At 39.6% G+C, this 17,921-nt stretch overlaps 3 protein-coding genes across 5 annotated transcripts; 2 read left to right on the top strand and 1 right to left on the bottom strand.

The window, feature by feature from the left end:
* Nucleotides 1-1,393: 1,393 nt before the first annotated feature.
* On the bottom strand, nt 1,394-5,147 carry LOC103960093 (WD repeat-containing protein WDS homolog). Of its 2 annotated transcripts, none has more exons than XM_009372525.3 (5): nt 4,589-5,147; nt 3,435-4,148; nt 3,205-3,306; nt 1,826-2,461; nt 1,394-1,713 (listed from the first exon to the last, which is right to left on the bottom strand). In XM_009372525.3, exons 2-5 carry the CDS (start codon nt 4,077-4,079, stop codon nt 1,528-1,530), a joined length of 1,569 nt encoding a protein of 522 aa, XP_009370800.2. In that variant the 5' UTR covers nt 4,080-4,148; nt 4,589-5,147; the 3' UTR covers nt 1,394-1,527. The 2 variants fall into 2 exon arrangements, with proteins under 2 accessions (XP_009370800.2, XP_009370792.2); XM_009372517.3 differs by lacking the exon at nt 4,589-5,147 and adding an exon at nt 4,253-4,582.
* Nucleotides 5,148-8,024: 2,877 nt separating this feature from the next.
* On the top strand, nt 8,025-12,844 carry LOC103960082 (receptor-like serine/threonine-protein kinase ALE2). 2 transcript variants are annotated; one of them, XM_009372485.3, is made up of 9 exons: nt 8,025-8,545; nt 8,716-8,799; nt 9,045-9,158; nt 9,240-9,338; nt 10,011-10,379; nt 10,463-10,723; nt 10,814-11,209; nt 11,342-11,582; nt 11,887-12,844. In XM_009372485.3, the coding sequence occupies exons 1-9, from the start codon at nt 8,479-8,481 to the stop codon at nt 12,599-12,601; spliced, it is 2,346 nt and encodes a 781-aa protein (XP_009370760.2). In that variant the 5' UTR covers nt 8,025-8,478; the 3' UTR covers nt 12,602-12,844. The 2 variants fall into 2 exon arrangements, with proteins under 2 accessions (XP_009370760.2, XP_009370752.2); XM_009372477.3 differs by having other exon boundaries at nt 8,027-8,545; nt 10,811-11,209.
* A 658-nt stretch (nt 12,845-13,502) lies between these two features.
* Nucleotides 13,503-16,926, top strand: LOC103960117 (ribokinase). The gene is made up of 12 exons (XM_009372535.3): nt 13,503-13,736; nt 13,825-13,914; nt 14,137-14,214; nt 14,323-14,397; nt 14,551-14,603; nt 14,853-15,003; nt 15,118-15,228; nt 15,686-15,812; nt 15,959-16,056; nt 16,188-16,326; nt 16,525-16,577; nt 16,671-16,926. The coding sequence occupies exons 1-12, from the start codon at nt 13,692-13,694 to the stop codon at nt 16,776-16,778; spliced, it is 1,128 nt and encodes a 375-aa protein (XP_009370810.2). The 5' UTR covers nt 13,503-13,691; the 3' UTR covers nt 16,779-16,926.
* The last annotated feature ends 995 nt before the right edge of the window (nt 16,927-17,921 follow it).

Raw genomic sequence — 17,921 nt, 5'->3', positions numbered from 1 at the left:
AACATCTCGTTGAAGTTATTGTCAAACTAACTTCCAATTGTTTGCTTCGGTCTTCAGAGTGTTATGTTGCTTTCTTACTTTTGGTTTTGGGCTGTGAGAAAAACAGCAAGCTAAAAACAGAAAAAAGGTTTTTTGATCTCAACAATGCCCTATCACTGGGTACATTAAACTTGGTGGGCACGGCATAAGTTCAGTTATTAGTTCGCTTCTTACCACCATATGCGACTAAGATCAAAACTCACAGAATCAACTAGTTCTTAATGTAGCAACATATCACGTAACAAGTCTAGTTTACAATAAAAAATAAAAAGTTTAAAACTCACTTAGGTTTGTCTTTCGCAGCCCTACGGGCATGGTTGTCTCTAAGATTTCAGAGGCCCTGTGTGAAATTTATAAAATGGCCCCTCCTTAAGATAGTTTAAAAAAAAAAAAAAAAAAAATTGGACAATGTATTGATGTTAGAAAGTAATAACTTTAATCAAAACAGTCACTTAGTACTACGGTCTAGTGGTATTTTGACTCGTGAAAGTGAGAAGTCTTAGGTTTGATTCTCGCCAAAGGCAAATTTGAACAACATTATTATGGTTGGCCAATTGTGAGGTTTAGCCCACTCTCTCATCCCCTTCGTGTAGGTTATATCATTTTGTTGAAAGAAAAAAAAATTTAAATCAAAACAAACTTTAGGATTCACCTGCACTTCAATCTTAAACAACCAAGCAAGAAAAAAAAGCTTCAAACACTCTTAACTTCAAAGTTTCACTTGAATACATATCATTATTATATAATAAAATTGAAAAATAAAACATTTTTAGAGTGTTGTTATTGGTACTTTTTGTACGGCGTGCACAATGTGATTTTAAAGAATAAAAGCACTTTTTTTTTTTAATATATAGCATTATTACATGTTTTTTTATTTTTTAGTACATTGATATTTTTACATCAAAGGGAAAGAAAGCCACACAATGGGTAGCCTAATTTGGTATCGAATTTGTCATCCACAAGATTCGAACCTAAGACCTCTCACTTCCAAGTGAAGATGAATACTACCAAACCATAGTACTGAGTGGCTATTACATGTAACCTTTAAATGGCAAAATTTTTTAGAGGCTCCTTCAAATTTAGGACCCTGTGCAATTGCACCTTTCGCTCCCCTCAACACCCCCCTCTGCCTACGGGGCGCCACCTCTTTTTTTTTTTTTTTCCATCTTGTTTGATGGCTCTTCCATCCTCAGTAGCGATGGATTTTCCACCCTATGCGGCTGCAAGGTAAAGAGTATATGTGTTGGTTTGCCCTCATTCTCACCTGGCCTCTTCAGGTCTTTTTCTGAACCTGCCTTATGGTGATTACTGTGGTGATCGTGGTGGTGCTGACTTTTTATAAAATTAAGCAGGATCTCAAAGTGGAAATGTACACCAAAATTTTCAAAAAACATATATATTCACACTCATTAACAAATAGGAGCTTGAAAAGAACAAAAGCCATATATACAGAGGGTGACGGGATGTAAAATAGGAGATGTGATCTTTTCAACTCAGCTTCTGAGGTTGAATCTTATTAGGTCGGCTCGATCCCCATATACGGATGGTATGATCATCACTTGCTGATGCCAGCATCTGCGGTCTCTTATGATTCCAACTCACACACTTCACAGTCATTGAATGCCCACGCAAAACCTCTATCGGCTTAGAATTTCTTCGGTTCCAAATGTATACCTAGACAAGATAATGATTTTCACTTTGTGAGGTTCCATTTGGTTCATTGGATACAAGAATGATTTGTATCTCAGCACATGTATGGGCAAATTCTCTAATTTGGGAAGCATACCTGTGAATTCTCACTACCACTGGCAATAAATGTGCTGTTCAATCCACCGAAGCAGGAGCGTATCACATACTTGCTTTGCTTGTGGCCCGTAAACTTCAGCGGCTTCTCCCATTCCCCAGCGACATCCCACATATGAATCTCCTGGCTATTTAGGTTGACAATAAAGAACTTACTGTCTCCAGAAATTGAAAGGGATGTGATAGAATTGTCTTCAGAAACGACACGTTCTGCATTTGTTCCCACATTTAAAATTCGAATTTCTTTATCAGAGAAAATGCTGATAAGATTTTCCCCATCTGGTGTCACAGCAAGATCTAAAATCTTGGGCATCCTCATCCCTCTCCATGCTTTCAACTCGTTGCCATCACAATCCCACATGTAGATGCCCTTTTCAGGGTCGGAACTGCCACACACAAGTCGCTTTGAGTCGGGAAACCAAGCACATGAGCTGACAATGAAGCCGAGATCCCCAAATGTATGCTTGCATGTACCTGTTTCCACATCCCATAGTTTGACAACTTCAACATTTCCACATGTAAGCAACTTTGAGTCATCGGGGCTCCATGCTAGAAAGGATACCGGTTTCTGGTGACTCCTCAGAGTATGTTGTAATGCCACCCTACTGTCCTCCAGCACCTGGCAAGGTGGTATGCAGTTAAGTGTCATTTTTTGTCATTTTTTGCTATCTAGATTACAAGTTTCTCAACATAAACAACTCTTTAAGCATTCAGTTTATACGAGCATGAAAGTTGGATTTAAAGTAATAATCATATATGTTAAGATCCTATATGGCATTTATATCCGCTTCGCTTTTTAAAAACTATATTAACATCGGCATAATACGTTTGGGAAAAAGTAAATGTTTTCACTGAATTACCAAAATTTAACGATTAAACAGACACCTCTTGGATCATGCATTCGTCCACGTGACACAATATAGTTTTTTCTGTTATATTGACGTAGCTTAAGAATAGATCCTTCCTAAAACAGAGAAACTATTTTTCATTCCTTATCAATTTTAAAGAGAACTAAAAGCAAGATTTTCAATGATCTTGAAAAAAAATCTCCTTCCCATTGTTTTCCTAAATCTGCAATAGTTCTCAAACAAATCCTCTCTTCTTATTTTTCCTTCCATCTGATTTTTGTCGAGAGTATATTATTGTTATATGAGCAGTGTCAAGAACCCTAAACATATACTTCTTATCCACAATTTCTTATGCATGAAGGCCACATTTCCACCAATTAAGTAAAATATTGTGTGGGTTAATATTTAATCATTGAGAATGAAACTTTGGTACCAAAGCAATATTCAATTAGTTGAATAAATAAAATTCTTATAAATTCTAATACAAATCACTCCGGATACAATTCTATGGTACCTTCCATATGATGGCCGCGCAATCACTTGATGAAGAGGCCAAATACTCCCCGTTATTAGAAAATTGTACAAACCAAACTTCATTCTTATGCTCAGTCAAAATCTGCACCAGGTGAAACATGTGTTCATGTGTATGTCAGTCCTCCAATAGAAGAACATCTGAGCAAACAAAAGTAAAACCCTCATAACTTCAATTTCCGAAACATAAACATTATTGCCGGCAAATCACACCTGAACAGTTTCAGTGGGGATCTGATCCCTACCACAGAAATGGTCAGCATAAAGTGAAACCGCATCCGACAAATTGTGATACATACATGAATCAATCTGGGACAAAACAGCAGTTTCAACCAGATGTTCCAACCTGTTCTCGGGCAGTGTGATTGGTGGAGGAAGCAATTTTTCTAATTCTTGCAATAGTTTTTTACGCAACTCACAAACAGCAATATCATCTATTTTGCTCTGCTCCATTTCCTTCGATGACAGGATACTGCGAGCAAGCTTATGAACTTTCCCTCTGTCTACATGTAATGTTGACACCTCTTTCTGCAAAATGGCCAGAGCCAATTTGTCATCCCCACATTTCAAAGACTCCAAAAGACATTGTTTGAATACAAGAAACAAAGCAGCAGCTCTCGTATCATCTGTCAAATCACTGATGGTATTCAGGGTATCAACACAACCATCCCAATTCCCACTTGATATCTGTGATTCCAGCATTTGAAAATCATCGGATTTGCATGAAATGCCAGACTCCAACTCCAAGCATGAAGCAGACTTCTCATAGCCAATTGAAAGCAGACATTGAATAATTATCCTTACAAACTCATGTTTCCTAATTAGGCCTTTTGAGCCAAGCCTAGGCGAACCCTCCATCAGCAATGGAGTTCGGGAAATCCTAAGATGGTTTGATGAACTTCCTAGCCTTTTACAGTCTCCCCATTTCTTCCACCAGCCATGATAATCACAAGAGAAAACAAACACTCTGTCAATTGCCAAATTTCACACCTACCATCTCGAAGTGCCAGTAATGACAAATAGAAGATTACCAAAATAACCAATCCCGAAAAGAATTCGACTTTATATCTCTGAAACCAAATACCCGAACCTATACAAGTCAACTGTATAGCTGGGCACTCTGCGGAAAAGCTCCCTGAAACCCTAAACCTCCAATTTCGTAATCAAACAACAAAAGCAGCAAAACCAACCAAAGTTTAAACAAAAGCGTACCAACTCAACAGAAGCTCTCAAATCCCAATGCCCAAAAGTCCTTATTGAGAAAACACTTATATTCTGCAGAGAAGCTCCCTAGAACCCCAAACCCCCAATTCTGAATTCAAACAGCAAAAGCAGTAAAACAAACCAAATCTCAAACCAAAACGTACCTGTACAACAGAAGAGCTCAATTCTCAATGCCCAAAAGCCCTTTCTGAAAAAGCACTTATACGCCAACTGCAATTACCAGCTTTACCACCATAACCCACAAGCCCAAAAATACGGAAACCAACCCAAAAATGGTATCCAACCGAAATGGCTCAATACCCAAAAACCTTCAAATGGTAGTTAAAACAAACCGCCATGGCTGACGATGCTAGTCGTAAAAATTCAACGTACCCGGAAAAGCTTCGAGCTCGAAGAAGAAGAAAAAACGATAATTCGAAAACCAGTATGAATCTTTGGCGGTGGGAAGATTGGATTGGATTGGATTGGTGGGGAGGAAATGGAAGAAGTAGTAAATTTGTGAGGGTGGATTGGAATTCTGGGAAGCAGTAAAGTGGCAGTCAATGGGAGAGATCGACAGAGTGAACGACTACGAGAAAATATACAGAGAGCAGAGAGATCTATGGAAGTACCTGAAAATCTTGACACGTCTTTCGCCGACGTTTTGAGGAAGAAAACCGGGTCCCAGTTTACCAGTTTATCAGTTTATCGTCTGGTTTTATCCAACGAGATTATAAACGGCACCTCGTTTTTGGTTATATTCAAAATAATTGGCAAAACATAAAATATTAGAAAATATATTTTATATAAAAAAATTAAATACTTAGGTCTCGTTTGACGGGTCATATAGGTATCGTTTGGTATGCAGACGAGACGGGACGGAACGGAATGGGATGGGACAAGACGGGAGATGGAAACAAGGAGGAAGAAGAATGAGACGGAGATGTTATAATTTTGTGTTCCGCATATATGGAACGAGTCGTTCCAGAGGGTGAGGTGGAACAAAAATTCACCCAAAACTCGTCCCGTAGAACAGCTCGTTCCACCCGTTTTAGGCGCACCGAACGTGGGACGGAACGCCTTATCCCACTCTGTTCCGTCCCATTCCACGTACCAAACGGTACCATAAAGAACCGAATATGATTAATAATACGAATCTGATCGTTTGGTGTCCTCTCGTATTAAATAATTAATTTAGTCAGTATGCTTATTTAGTAGGGGTATACCTGCATAATAAACCCTTCCAAAGGAGTCCCTAGGACCATGACTTCTTGGCGCGCGCTTTTTCTCCTTACGGCGGTGGGGATTTGGGGGAAGAAGGTGGAGATTACGGTGAGAGTTACAGAGAGCTTGAGGAAATCGAAATTGGGTTTTGGGGTTTTATCGTTTTCATCATCATTGTCAGCGAGTAAGAGGTGGGAGGAGGAGGTGGAGGAGACGGCGAAGGAAGGGAGGGGTTTTGACGGGGTTTTGGTGAGAGGTATTGGTTTGGGTTATGGGGATAAGGAAGAAGATGAGCCTAGAAGGCAATGGTAGTCCACGGAGCTTTTCTCTCTTTATCTCTCGCTTCTACATTTGATTAAGCGAAGGTTTTGTGGACGAAAAGGTGCGACTTCATTTTTCAGCTTATTCTCTTTAGGGTTTCTGTGAGGGTGTTGGGGGGGTGCAGCAGAGAGATCTGGGGAAGACAAGACTAAAGAGATGATTTCAATTTTTTTTTTAATTTTATTTTAAGTTTGATTAAAATAAAGGAAGATTTTGTTTTTTTCTTTTTTAAATTTGACCCATTTGGTGGTCGTGAATGTGTAATTTTTTTTTCTTTTCCATTAATCATAAATTTTTTTCTTAAAAGTAATAATACTTTAAATTCATTCTATCCGATATAGTATCAAACATAGAATAAACAATACGATTGTTAGTTTGATACTGTACTAAACATCAGATAATTTAGTCAGTACTATTCAATGACTATTTATCCTATCCGACTGAAATAGTCAATACAGTCTGAAACGAGACCTTAATGGTCTAAAAAATGTAATATGTTATGCATGACCTATGATAAAATAAAGCTTAGGGAGTGAGCTTAAACAAATGCCATTTTTGTTATATTTGATATTGTTATCTAATATTAAGCTAGTTATATTTTCTTTTCTTTTGAAAGTGAACACGATAGCTTTATTGAACTTCAAGTGAACTACAATTTTGGAAGAAGACACCTGTTTAATGATAGTACGAGGATCCTCAAACCAAAATAGGAAATTACCAATTGACAAACCAAACTTTGCTAAACGGTGTGTCAAACCAAACTTAGTTATACTTGATATTGTTATGCAATTTTAACTCTTTCGATCACCTTATTAATTTTTCATGAAGTCGATACATTATCTGGACTCGTCCATTACAATCATCACATTACAATGAGCAATCATTAAACTTTAATAGTTCAAAGACAAACAGTTATGACATGTCATACTATCCACATAAAATTTGGATTATACATGTGTGTGTGATCGCCTACAATTTTCATTTAAAAAAAAAGAAAAAGAAAGAGAAGAAGAACATGTACAGTTAGTTACGTGAGACCATATGTTCTACTTCTTCGGAACAACGAATTTGATAATAAATTGTACACTACTGGCACTAGGGGTATGTTTGCTCTGTCGATTCATTATGGAGTGAGTCGGGCGCTCCGGGTATTACAATAACAACATGACAACATAGGGTGCTTGCCAACCAAATTCTCAAAACCACTATGTTGTCGAAATCCTAATGGGAATATGCGATCTCTCACGCATTCATGTAACGCAATTTTTTCAAGTTCTAAGCTGATGTAATAGGGCGCAAGGCCTTATATGTGACTCCATTTGCTATGGTGACTCAGATGGTTAGCAAAGCACTCAAGCTGATTCCTAAGAGCTTATAAATAGGTCACTTAGACTCCTCTCAAATGGTTAGACACTCGAAATCCTCTTAAAATATATAACTTAACATCTGTCACTCATTTCTAACTTTACCGTTATAGTACTTTCACTGAGAATAGCCTCCTGGTGCTTGGTTTCACGATGTTTTTCTTGTCTTTGTCCTTGCAGGTTCACTCTGGCAACATGTGCAAAATTTGGTTTAACAAATTATGTTGCTAAAGTAAACAATGTAAACAATAATCGCAACATTTTCGTAAGTATCAAATCATCTCCAAATAAGATAAGATATGACCATTAATCCATTAACCGAATTATTTGACGGGTGTATAGGCATAAATACAAATTATTTATATGTTTGGTAAGATGTGATGGTTAAGACCATCGACCAATGTAGTTATAATTGGATAAAGTTCAAATTTGAATCTTTTGAAAACATTTGCTCCACCATTTTCGATCAAATCAAAACATAATTGTCTCCAAATAAACAATTAAATGTCAAAGATAAAAACAGAAATCAGGTAAAACGGCCGCGTAACTCGCGTTTCGTTAGGTAGGACCCTTCCCAGACACATCCCACCTACTCGCACAAATTTGCCGCGTGGATCAGACGGCCATCATTCAATTTTACCGAAGCCAGCAGGCAGCAATGTTGCTGGAGCGCTACTCACTCTTCACTCACAGACAGCAGCAATAAAGTCTCCCCCACATCATTCCCACTGTCTCCTCCCTCCTCCCTCCTCCCTCCTCCTTCCTCCTCCAGATCTCTCTCTCTCTCTCTCTCTCTCTCTCTCTCTCTCTCCACTCCCTCTCTCTCTCTCCACCCACATTCTCTCTTTACACCTCCGCCTCTTTCTCTCCATTTAGATCTTTCCACCGCGTTTCATGGATCTACAGTCCCGACTCACTCCCCCAGTCTCCGCCTCCAATTCTCTCTCATAGGGTTTAGTCGCCGCCACCCTTTCCACTGTTTTTTGTAGCTTAAAACCATGCAGTCTCTTGCTCAATGCGACGGAGAACCTGGCCGCCGGGTAATGCCTCGCCGGAAACCTAGAAACCTCAGGCGACTTCTCCACTGACAGTCTCTCGAGCTCCAAGGCGGCTGCTTTTGACGATGTTCTGTGTGAATTTCGACAATGCGAACTCCGATTCTGCTTCTGCTCTTTGTTCTCCTCCTGCTCAGCTTGATTTTCTGCTGCTCAGGTTAATATTCAGCTATTTATACTGTGCATTGTAGTCAAATTGTGCTTCGGTGTTTAGTTTATGTGATATTATTAGCTTAAATCTTCGGTTTTTGCTCGAGAAGTATCGGCGTATGCAGAAAACTGACGTATCTGTTTTTTTGCTATTTTTTGAATTTCATACTATTTCAGGCGATTTTTCTCTAAATACTTACTTGTCTCCTTCCCAATTGCCAAACCAACCGTTGTCTATGAAAGATTTCTCAATCGAACGCGGTAAGGATGCTACTATTTGTGCATAATTCATTTGCCAGGCTCAACCTTAATCAGTACAATTTGTTAGCATAAATATTGTCTGTGATGAGCATCCTTTGAGGTCGACAATCATGTAGTTCTACTTATGCGTGGTCTTGCATATTCACCGGTGTTCTAGTTATACATCTTGTCGTGTCAAATTTACTTCTTTTGACATCTATGCATATATAACATGTGGATGACATGGGTTGCCCTACTATTTGCAGCAAGGTCAATTTTGATGAGTCTTCCATTTGCTTCAAAACGATCCAAAACATGGGTGGTCAAGCCTTCTTTGGGAACCCTTGCACCTGCACCCGCACCTTCCCCAATTCATCATGGTATGTATTATTTTCATACTATCAATACCTAGATGTTCTAGTGTCGCTGACATTATAGTCATATTAACTTATCAATTACAGGTCCTAGCAGTTCTCCTTCACCACGGCGTGGTCATCATCGTCATCGTCATGTGAGAGTGGAACCCCATGCTGTTGCTCCAGCACCATCAAAGGACCCAGGTAATTATATGCGGTTTGCGATTTATCATCAATCACCGTGCAGTCAATGCCAGGTGCCACTCATCTGTTACTGTTGAGAGTTGTCCCACATCGGTGAGGGACAAGGTTTGCTATGTGCTTATATGGTCTTGGGCTACTCCCCATATTACCAATTGGTTTTATGGTGGAACCTCCATTTCATCAGTTACAACATGCAGAAAATCAGTAGATATCAGTTGAAATTGTTGAATTTCCAAAAAAGTTGTTTAATTTCTATTATCAGTGCAATGGGGTGGCCAAGAACTCATAAACTGGCCCAACTAATCTTCTAGTCCCTTGTAAAACCATTCCTCTGCCAAGGCAATAGTTAAATGTTTTAGATGTTCTAATTATTCAATACAACAAAGTAATGGTCTATTTAGTTGCATATTTTGGAAGATCAGTTTGAGGCTTTACCTTGTCTTTTCAAAATTGGAAAGAAAATGTTTGAGGCTTTACCTTCAACTCTGGGTTGGGGGTGCTGCTGGTAACTCTTTAGCACAGCTGCTGCTAAAAAAAGGGACTTGGATTCATGGAAACCAAAATTTTTTGTTTGTTTAACCATGACATGACAAGATTATTTTACCTCGGAATATTGTTTCTCTTAGCAAGTATCTTACCAGTTTATTTATGCGATCATGGTACTTCTGGCAGGTTGTGATCAAATTTGTGTAGAGCCACTTACAGCATCTCCATTTGGTTCACCTTGTGGTTGTGTGTATCCCATGAAAGTCAAACTCTTACTGGACATAGCTCCTTATGCTATTTTTCCAGTAATGAGTGAGCTAGAGATTGAGATTGCTGAAGGCACATATCTGACGCAAAGTCAAGTGAAAATAATGGGTGCAAGTGCTGATAGTCAAAATCAAGGAAGAACAGTGGTGGATATTAACTTGGTTCCACTAGGCGAGAGGTTTGATAATACCACTGCGATACTGACATATGATAGATTTCAGCATAAGAAAGTGCCTCTAAATTTGACCCTTTTTGGAAACTATGAAGTGGTATACATTAGTTATCCAGGTACCGTCCTCAATTCTCATGCTAATGTGTTGGCTTATCATTTCAATGTTGTTTGAGGTTGACACTGAAAGAGTTATAATCAGGGATACCTTCTTCACCACCATATGAGAGTTACAATGGGCATGGTCCAGCTGGAAGTGCTGGAGGTCTCCCTATCACCGCAGAATTTGGCGGCAAGAACCAGAGGATGAATATTAAAACGATTATGATTATTGCTTTGTCTGCATTTGTACTCCTGGTGGTTCTCCTTGGGGCTATCTGGGTCTTTGTGCAATGGAGGAGAGTTGGAAGACCATCTAGCGCTGTCGGTCCTGCATTCACATCTTCTGTTCACAAAAGATCTGGTAAGCATGTGGCTTTAATAAATTTTGAATTCAGTCCCATGGTAAATGACTTTAGACTTAGTGGTTGGATATATGTGTGTAATGCAGCAGGTATCGGGTCTATCTTATCAAGTAGTATTGCAAGCTCCACTTCGGTGTCCCTAATGTCCACCATGGCTACTAGTATTCTCTCTGTCAAAACATTTCCACTAGCTGAGCTTGAGAAAGCAACAAATAAGTTCAGTTCCCAGAGGGTTTTGGGAGAAGGGGGATTTGGACGTGTTTACCATGGAATTATGGAAGATGGGACTGAAGTTGCAGTCAAAGTGCTTACAAGGGATAATCTGAATCAGAATGGAGACCGTGAATTCATTGCAGAAGTTGAGATGCTAAGCCGATTACACCACCGTAATCTTGTGAAGTTGATAGGCATTTGTATTGAGGGGCGGACTCGCAGTTTGGTATATGAGATTGTTCGCAATGGAAGTGTTGAGTCTCACTTGCATGGTATATTTTTCTTGTCAACTTTGATCTCTTTTGGCTTGAAGTTATTTTTCCGAATTAGAACTACCAATCCCACTCTAAATATTTAACCACAGTGCATCAACTAACTAGATGTGTGTTATGATTGTTTTTCAGGCGTTGACAAGGTAAATGGACCTCTTGACTGGGAAGCACGGATGAAGATTGCCCTTGGGGCAGCAAGAGGATTAGCATATCTTCACGAAGATTCTAATCCTCGTGTTATTCACCGAGATTTTAAGGCTAGTAATGTTTTGCTGGAAGCCGATTTCACGCCCAAGGTTTCAGATTTTGGGTTGGCTAGGGAAGCAACGGAGGGAAGTCATCACATCTCTACGAGGGTCATGGGAACTTTTGGGTAATTATAGTTGCTTAAGCTATCACTATTTCAGGATTTCGCAAAGCTTTTTAAAGTGCACTGTTTTTCCAACATTTTCGTTAGGCTAATATGGTGGTGATAAACACACTTAAGTTATATAACAACATAATTCACTAGAAATTTGGAACCTTTAGTGAATAATGATACTTAGGGAACTAATTTAATTAGAGTTTTATATCCTCTGTCCAGATATATGTAAAAATCCTAGTACTATATTTTGGTGACTGATGAAATAATGTTTGCTTTAATAGTCTTCTCTTGACCAAAGTGATGGATTTTGCAGGTATGTTGCCCCAGAATATGCAATGACAGGGCACCTACTTGTCAAGAGCGATGTTTATAGTTATGGCGTTGTGCTGCTGGAACTTCTCTCCGGAAGAAAACCGGTTGACATGTCCCACCCACCGGGACAGGAGAATTTAGTAACATGGGCACGACCATTGCTAACGAGCAGAGAAGGTTTGCAGCAGTTGGTGGATCCTGCCTTGGCTGGGACCTATGACTTTGACGACATGGCTAAAGTGGCAGCCATTGCTTCCATGTGCGTTCACCCTGAGGTGACCCGCAGACCTTTTATGGGTGAAGTTGTGCAGGCTCTAAAGCTGATATACAATGATACCGATGAGACTGGTGGGGACTGTTATAGTCAAAAGGAGTCTTCTGTCCCAGACTCTGACTTTAAAGGTGATCTTGCTCCATCTGATAGCAGTTGGTGGAATGCTGGCGGACTCACTCCCCGGTTAAATTATGGTCAAGCATCTTCGTTCATCACAATGGAGTATAGTTCTGGACCGCTTGAAGATATGGAAAACAGACCGTTTTCAACTTCAAGTCTGGTAGGGGATGAGATATCTTTACCAATCAGACACGGCAACAGGTCTGGGCCATTGAGAACAGTCCGAAGCAAGCCAGCATTCTACAGAGTAAGAGGAAGTAGGAGTGAGCACAGTGGACTGCTTCCCAAGCAGCGCGCTTGGAACAATGGCTTCTGGGTTTGAACAATGTTAATTTAATTTTTTGCATTTTGTACAGCTCAAAAAGGACCTGGATGGCTTTTGAGTAAAGCCGTCGGTGTAGATTAGGGTTGGAAAATCCTGCGGATTCCATGTTTGGAGGGCGGAGAGAGAGAGGAGACGACTATTGGCTTCTAATTTTGGAATTCTTGATTCATTTGCATACAAGTTGGATGGAGAATGTAAGTTCAATGCCCTATTGATATGACAATTTTACCCCCTTGTATCTGTGGCTAGTTTGAAGATGAACCACACCACAAAGTCTTGGTTATTTTTCTTCTATAATTTTTCTTCAATGGCATGTATCATTGATTGATATGAAAAATGAATAGTTGATATCGAAAATATAGGATTCAGCATTTGTGGAACTCAAATCTAACGGTTAAAACACGAAGCATTGAAGCCCGATCATTTTTCGATGGGGGTGTGATATTCACACATTATTTTTTACTTTTTACACACCGTTTTAATTTTCGACTGTCGAATTATAATGAATTGAAGAAGATGGAGGGACAGAAATCAACAAATGTGTGAATAGCACACCTTTTTTTTATATAAAAATAGATAAAACGTGCTATGTTAAATACAAACTTAAATTCGTTCTCAACTACTGAACATCATGTGGTGTTGTCAAGTCGATAGTCTTTTATTAAATAGGCTCAAGTCAACCGTGTTGCATTTTAATTGACTTGAACATCGGTCTAAAACTGAATTCCTTCCTAACTACTGAGGTGTTTTCAAGTCTATAGTCTTTCGTTAACTAGGCTCAAGTCAAAAGCGTGTTACGTGGGCTTCCAGCGTTGAGTTGACTGGACCATCGACGTCGTCCCAGGGCACGAGAATCCTCTACGCACCGGCCAAAGAAAGAATAAAAAGATGATTTCTTTCTACGCAACTCACCAATCTCCTTCTCTCCCCCTCCCTCCCCACCTCGCTCTGCCAGGTCTCCTCCCTCCTCCTCCCCTCTGAGCACTGCACCATTCTCCTCCAACCATTTCATTAACCAACCAAAATTCTACATCTTCTAATCACAAATCTCAAGTTCTAACTAACAAGCTTGACTTTCAGGTACAAAATGTCTCACGATACTCTCCCACCTCTCTCTGAAAGCCGAATCGTCGTAAGTTCGTTTCCATTGATTATTTATCGTAGATTTGACGACCGTTATGCTACTGGTTGCTAAATATAAATACTAAGTGAATGCGCAGCTCGGCGTCGGCGGGGTGGGCGTTGACTTTTTGGCCGCAGTGCCCTCTTATCCTAAGCCGGACGAAAAGATCAGAACCACCAGCTTAAAGGTAACTCTGATTTACCCATTAAATTTACCCCGCTGTTTCTTTAACTTGAATTGACTCAATAGCTTGATTGATGAATCGCACGATGGTGGCTAGGGGAGGTGGGAAGACTCAACTTTTTTCACGTGCCAATGGCGACTCCCTATTGTTGTTAATAAATGTTGTTAAAGCATGAGCTATGCTGTAGCTTGGCTTTGATAAGTGGTGTGTTGGTTGGTTTCTTAGGTTGAAGGAGGTGGGAATACGGGTAATGCCTTAACTTGTACAGCTCGTTTGGGTTTGAATACGAGGGTGATTTCCAAGGTCTTAAATCCTAACCCTTTCAAGTATATCAACTATTTTTTTCGCCGAGCATTGGTGGTTTTATTGTTGTTAAGTTTGTAACGTGTCTTGAGCAATGTGAAATGATAGATTGCAAATGATACGCAAGGCAGGGCTATACTGGAGGTGCTACGGGACGATGGTATTGATACTTCTTTTCTTGTGGTAAGCTTCAAAAGGAAAGCCATGCATGATCTTGGTTTCACCTGGGGTGTTTTTGTCGGGCAATTATGATGTTATTAGTGATGCTTGCTGCTTAAGTTTCATGATCTTGGTTTCACCTGGGGTGTTTTTGAGCTGAACCTGTCTTGTATTCAGGTTTCTGAGGAGGGCAATTCACCATTTACCTACATTATTGTAGACAACGAAACGTAAGGACCTTTTCTCATCCCTCTCTCTCTCCCTCAAACCCACCCCACCCCCCCCCCCCCCCCCCCCCCACACACACACACATGTGCATGCACACACAACCTTGTGGCAATCTGATCTGATGCATATGGACCTAGCCGGTGCTAGGCACTGACCCTTCATTTTGCAATGGAATTTCTCTTTACTGTAGCATCTCAAAGGCTTTCTAGATTATCATTCTCAATTTGAGTAACTGTAAATGTCATTTCCAGGAAAACCCGTACCTGTATTTTTACTCCAGGGTATCCTCTCATGATGCCAGATGACCTTTCCCAATCAAGTTTATCATCTGCCTTGGATGGAGCAAGAATTGTTTATTTTGATGTACGATGGCCTGAAACTGCTTTGGTTGTTGCGCAGGAGGTGACTCTTATCTTCTAGTTTCTAGTATTTGATTCTACATTTTTAGTTTGGTAATTTCCAAATAAATTTGTTATTAACTTAAGAGAATAAGTCAGCATAACTCGATTCTTACAGGCTGCTCGGAAAAATATACCTATATTAATTGATAGTGAACGGAAAAGAGAAGGGTTGGATGATCTTATACCCTTGGCTGATTATGCTGTATGCTCAGCGAAATTTCCACAGGCAAGTCAGCCGTTCTTCCCTGAACTATTATTTCTTGAAGAAACTAGGACTTGTTTTTCCAACTGAGCATATATGTTCAATTTCTTTCCTTGAAACCCCAAAAACTAGGGACAAGTCGTTGGTTTCTTTCTTGTCTGTTGCCAAACAATTTTCAGCCGAGAAAGCCAGTAAAGGAACCTTTTCTCCGGATAATAAGAGGTTTTATAGAGAACTAATCTTTTTATACCATATTATTTTTTAGTCTTAAGCATCTTGTGGATGTATGTATGGTAATGTGTGGCTCTGATTTTGACAATTAACTTAGAACACGTTCAGAAACATTTTTTTGCTATTCACTTTTTCTTCAATCTCTTGGTCTGCATTTAAAAAAAAATTCGTACTGGATTTCCTTTACATGCATTGTATATCTTCATCATGTTACTTAAGCTTAACGCCGATAGATCATTTGTGTGGGCAGGCATGGACAGAAGCAGCATCTGTTCCTAGTGCTCTTGTTTCGATGCTTTTGAAATTGCCAAAGCTCAAATTCGCAATTGTGACATTGGGAGAAGATGGATGCATCATGCTTGAGAGAAGTAAGGATGGTAAGTATGTATCCAGGGTTTATTGAGGAGGAAAGCACTAAAAAAACATAAGAGTACGGAATTGTGGCTTAGACTGTAGTAAAGATAGTTTGTTTCATCTGATTTGAAACATTTACAGGTTTTCATTGAAATTCTGTATCTGGCAGAGATTCCAGACGTAGAAGAAATGGATGTCGACAGCTTATTGGGATCGCTGAAGCAGAGAAAGAATGATAGCACGGCTATCCCAACATCTGTTTCATCGGTTAGGAACTTGAACTTCAAAAAAGACTCATTTCCGTTTCCCATTATAACAAATCAGCATGGACCTGCTGTAGAGTCCATTTTAAATTAGGATCTATTAATTTGCAAGTTTGTCCATTTTAATCGTTTTAGCCGGTGACAAAATTGAGAGCCAACGGAATAGGGACTGTTTGTGGGAGGTTGTTGGTGGGAACAGCTGAGAAAGTACCTCCGGAAGAACTCTTAGATACAACAGGTGCTGGAGATAGTTTTGTTGGAGCAGTTCTCTATGGTATGTTTACTCCCTCTCTCTCTCACACCCGCCCACGAACACACACGTTCTTGTTTGATTTCATGAAGTTGAATTTACTTCTTCTTGCAAATTCTTCTCACCATCCGTTGCCAGAATCTGTTAGTTTATCTATCGGAAGATGTCATCTCTACTGTGTCATGTAATCTTTTCACTAATGGGATTGTTGCTTTATTGTAGCTATTTGCACCAACATGCCACCGGAGAAAATGCTGCCGTTTGCTGCTCAAGTGGTAAGTAGGGGCAGTGTTTTGAAGTGGTAGGATGTTGCAACATACTTCCGTTTGTGACCTTTTCTTTTTTCTCTGGTGTGTTTCAAATTGCAGGCTGCTATCTGCTGTAGGGCTTTAGGAGCTCGAGCTGGCCTTCCTCACCGCACAGATGCACGTCTGGCATCATTTTTAGCTCAAGATTTCCCAGGAAGTCCTACATGATTGGAAAAGTGAAATTTAGGCTAGAACATGTGCTATTTCCTCTCATGATTTGAAATTTTGTAAACTATTCTTGTGAAGTTTACGTATTCTCATTAAATAACAATGTAAGCTGTTACAATGTTTTATACAAGAACCATCCATATCAGCACAGGAGTCCTAAGATAACTATGATACATTTGAATTTCAAACATACAGCAGAAGGATAAACAATAAAATAACAACTAATTATCCTTATCAACACTAGCAGAAAGCACACACTTTGCGTGTGTGAATAATTTTTCTTAATAAGTGCATTTTTTTTTTAATATTACATAATTACTGTTTTGTCCTTCTTTTGTAAATATTGTGCATCAAAAGTAAGGGTAAAATTGGAAAAATATGATTGTCATTATCTAAAAAAAAAGGGTAAATAGGAAAAATTAAGATATGATTGTCATTTTGTCAAAAGGTACAAAATTACTATTTTGCTCTCTTTTTGTCAATATTGTGGATCAAAAATGAGGGCAAAATAGGAAACAAAGAGGAAAAAGTTGACAATGAAGGTTTTCTTAATAATAGTATAGATTCTCCTCCAAACTTGACTCCGATGAGGAGACTAAGTTTGAACATAGCAGCCGGAAGCACGACTTGCTGAGTCCCTTCGTGAAAACATCAGCCAGCTGAGAAATAGAAGGTAAGAACTGAACCTTGTGACTGCCAGTCGCAACCCGCTTCCGAACAAAATGAAAATCCAAAGAAATATGTTTGGTGCGAGCATGACACACAGGATTGACAGCCATGTAAGTGGCACTCAAATTATCACAATGCATCAAAACTGGTTTGGAAACTGGAACCCGAAGCTCATGCAGCAAACTTAAAATCCATATTGTATCAACACATGTAAAGGTACGAGCTCGATATTCAACCTCGGCACTTGAGCGGGAGACCGTTCATTGTTTCTTGGCACACCAGGAGATCAAATTATTCCCCAAAAATATACAGAAGCCGGTGGTGGAACAGTGAGTGTCAGGGCACCCTGCCCAATCCGCATAAGAGTATGCAACAAGGTGAAAGGGTTGTGGAGATGGAGACAAGTGAATACCCATACCTAGAGAACCTTTGAGATATCGCAAAATACATTTCACAGCATCCATATGCTCAGAA

Source organism: the organism of the source record quoted next, unplaced genomic scaffold (genome assembly GCF_019419815.1).
Source record: "Pyrus x bretschneideri cultivar Hongxiangsu unplaced genomic scaffold, Pyrus_bretschneideri_v1 Contig10, whole genome shotgun sequence".
NCBI lineage: Eukaryota > Viridiplantae > Streptophyta > Magnoliopsida > Rosales > Rosaceae > Pyrus > Pyrus x bretschneideri.
This window is presented reverse-complemented; position numbering and strand designations above follow the sequence as displayed.

Bases quoted from the DNA above. Each gene is read 5' to 3' on its own strand.
- LOC103960093 (XM_009372525.3), bottom strand. From the start codon at position 4,079: ATGGAGGGTTCGCCTAGGCTTGGCTCAAAAGGCCTAATTAGGAAACAT. The intron at 3,307-3,434 runs GTGTGATTTGCC...CACCTGGTGCAG, and splicing joins TCCCCACTGAAACTGTTCAG to ATTTTGACTGAGCATAAGAA. The intron at 1,714-1,825 runs GTATGCTTCCCA...TATCTTGTCTAG, and splicing joins GTGGTAGTGAGAATTCACAG to GTATACATTTGGAACCGAAG.
- LOC103960082 (XM_009372477.3), top strand. From the start codon at position 8,479: ATGCGAACTCCGATTCTGCTTCTGCTCTTTGTTCTCCTCCTGCTCAGC. The intron at 11,210-11,341 runs GTATATTTTTCT...ATTGTTTTTCAG, and splicing joins TGTTGAGTCTCACTTGCATG to GCGTTGACAAGGTAAATGGA. The intron at 11,583-11,886 runs GTAATTATAGTT...TGGATTTTGCAG, and splicing joins AGGGTCATGGGAACTTTTGG to GTATGTTGCCCCAGAATATG.
- LOC103960117 (XM_009372535.3), top strand. From the start codon at position 13,692: ATGTCTCACGATACTCTCCCACCTCTCTCTGAAAGCCGAATCGTC. The intron at 13,915-14,136 runs GTAACTCTGATT...TTGGTTTCTTAG, and splicing joins TCAGAACCACCAGCTTAAAG to GTTGAAGGAGGTGGGAATAC. The intron at 16,057-16,187 runs GTTAGGAACTTG...TAATCGTTTTAG, and splicing joins TCCCAACATCTGTTTCATCG to CCGGTGACAAAATTGAGAGC.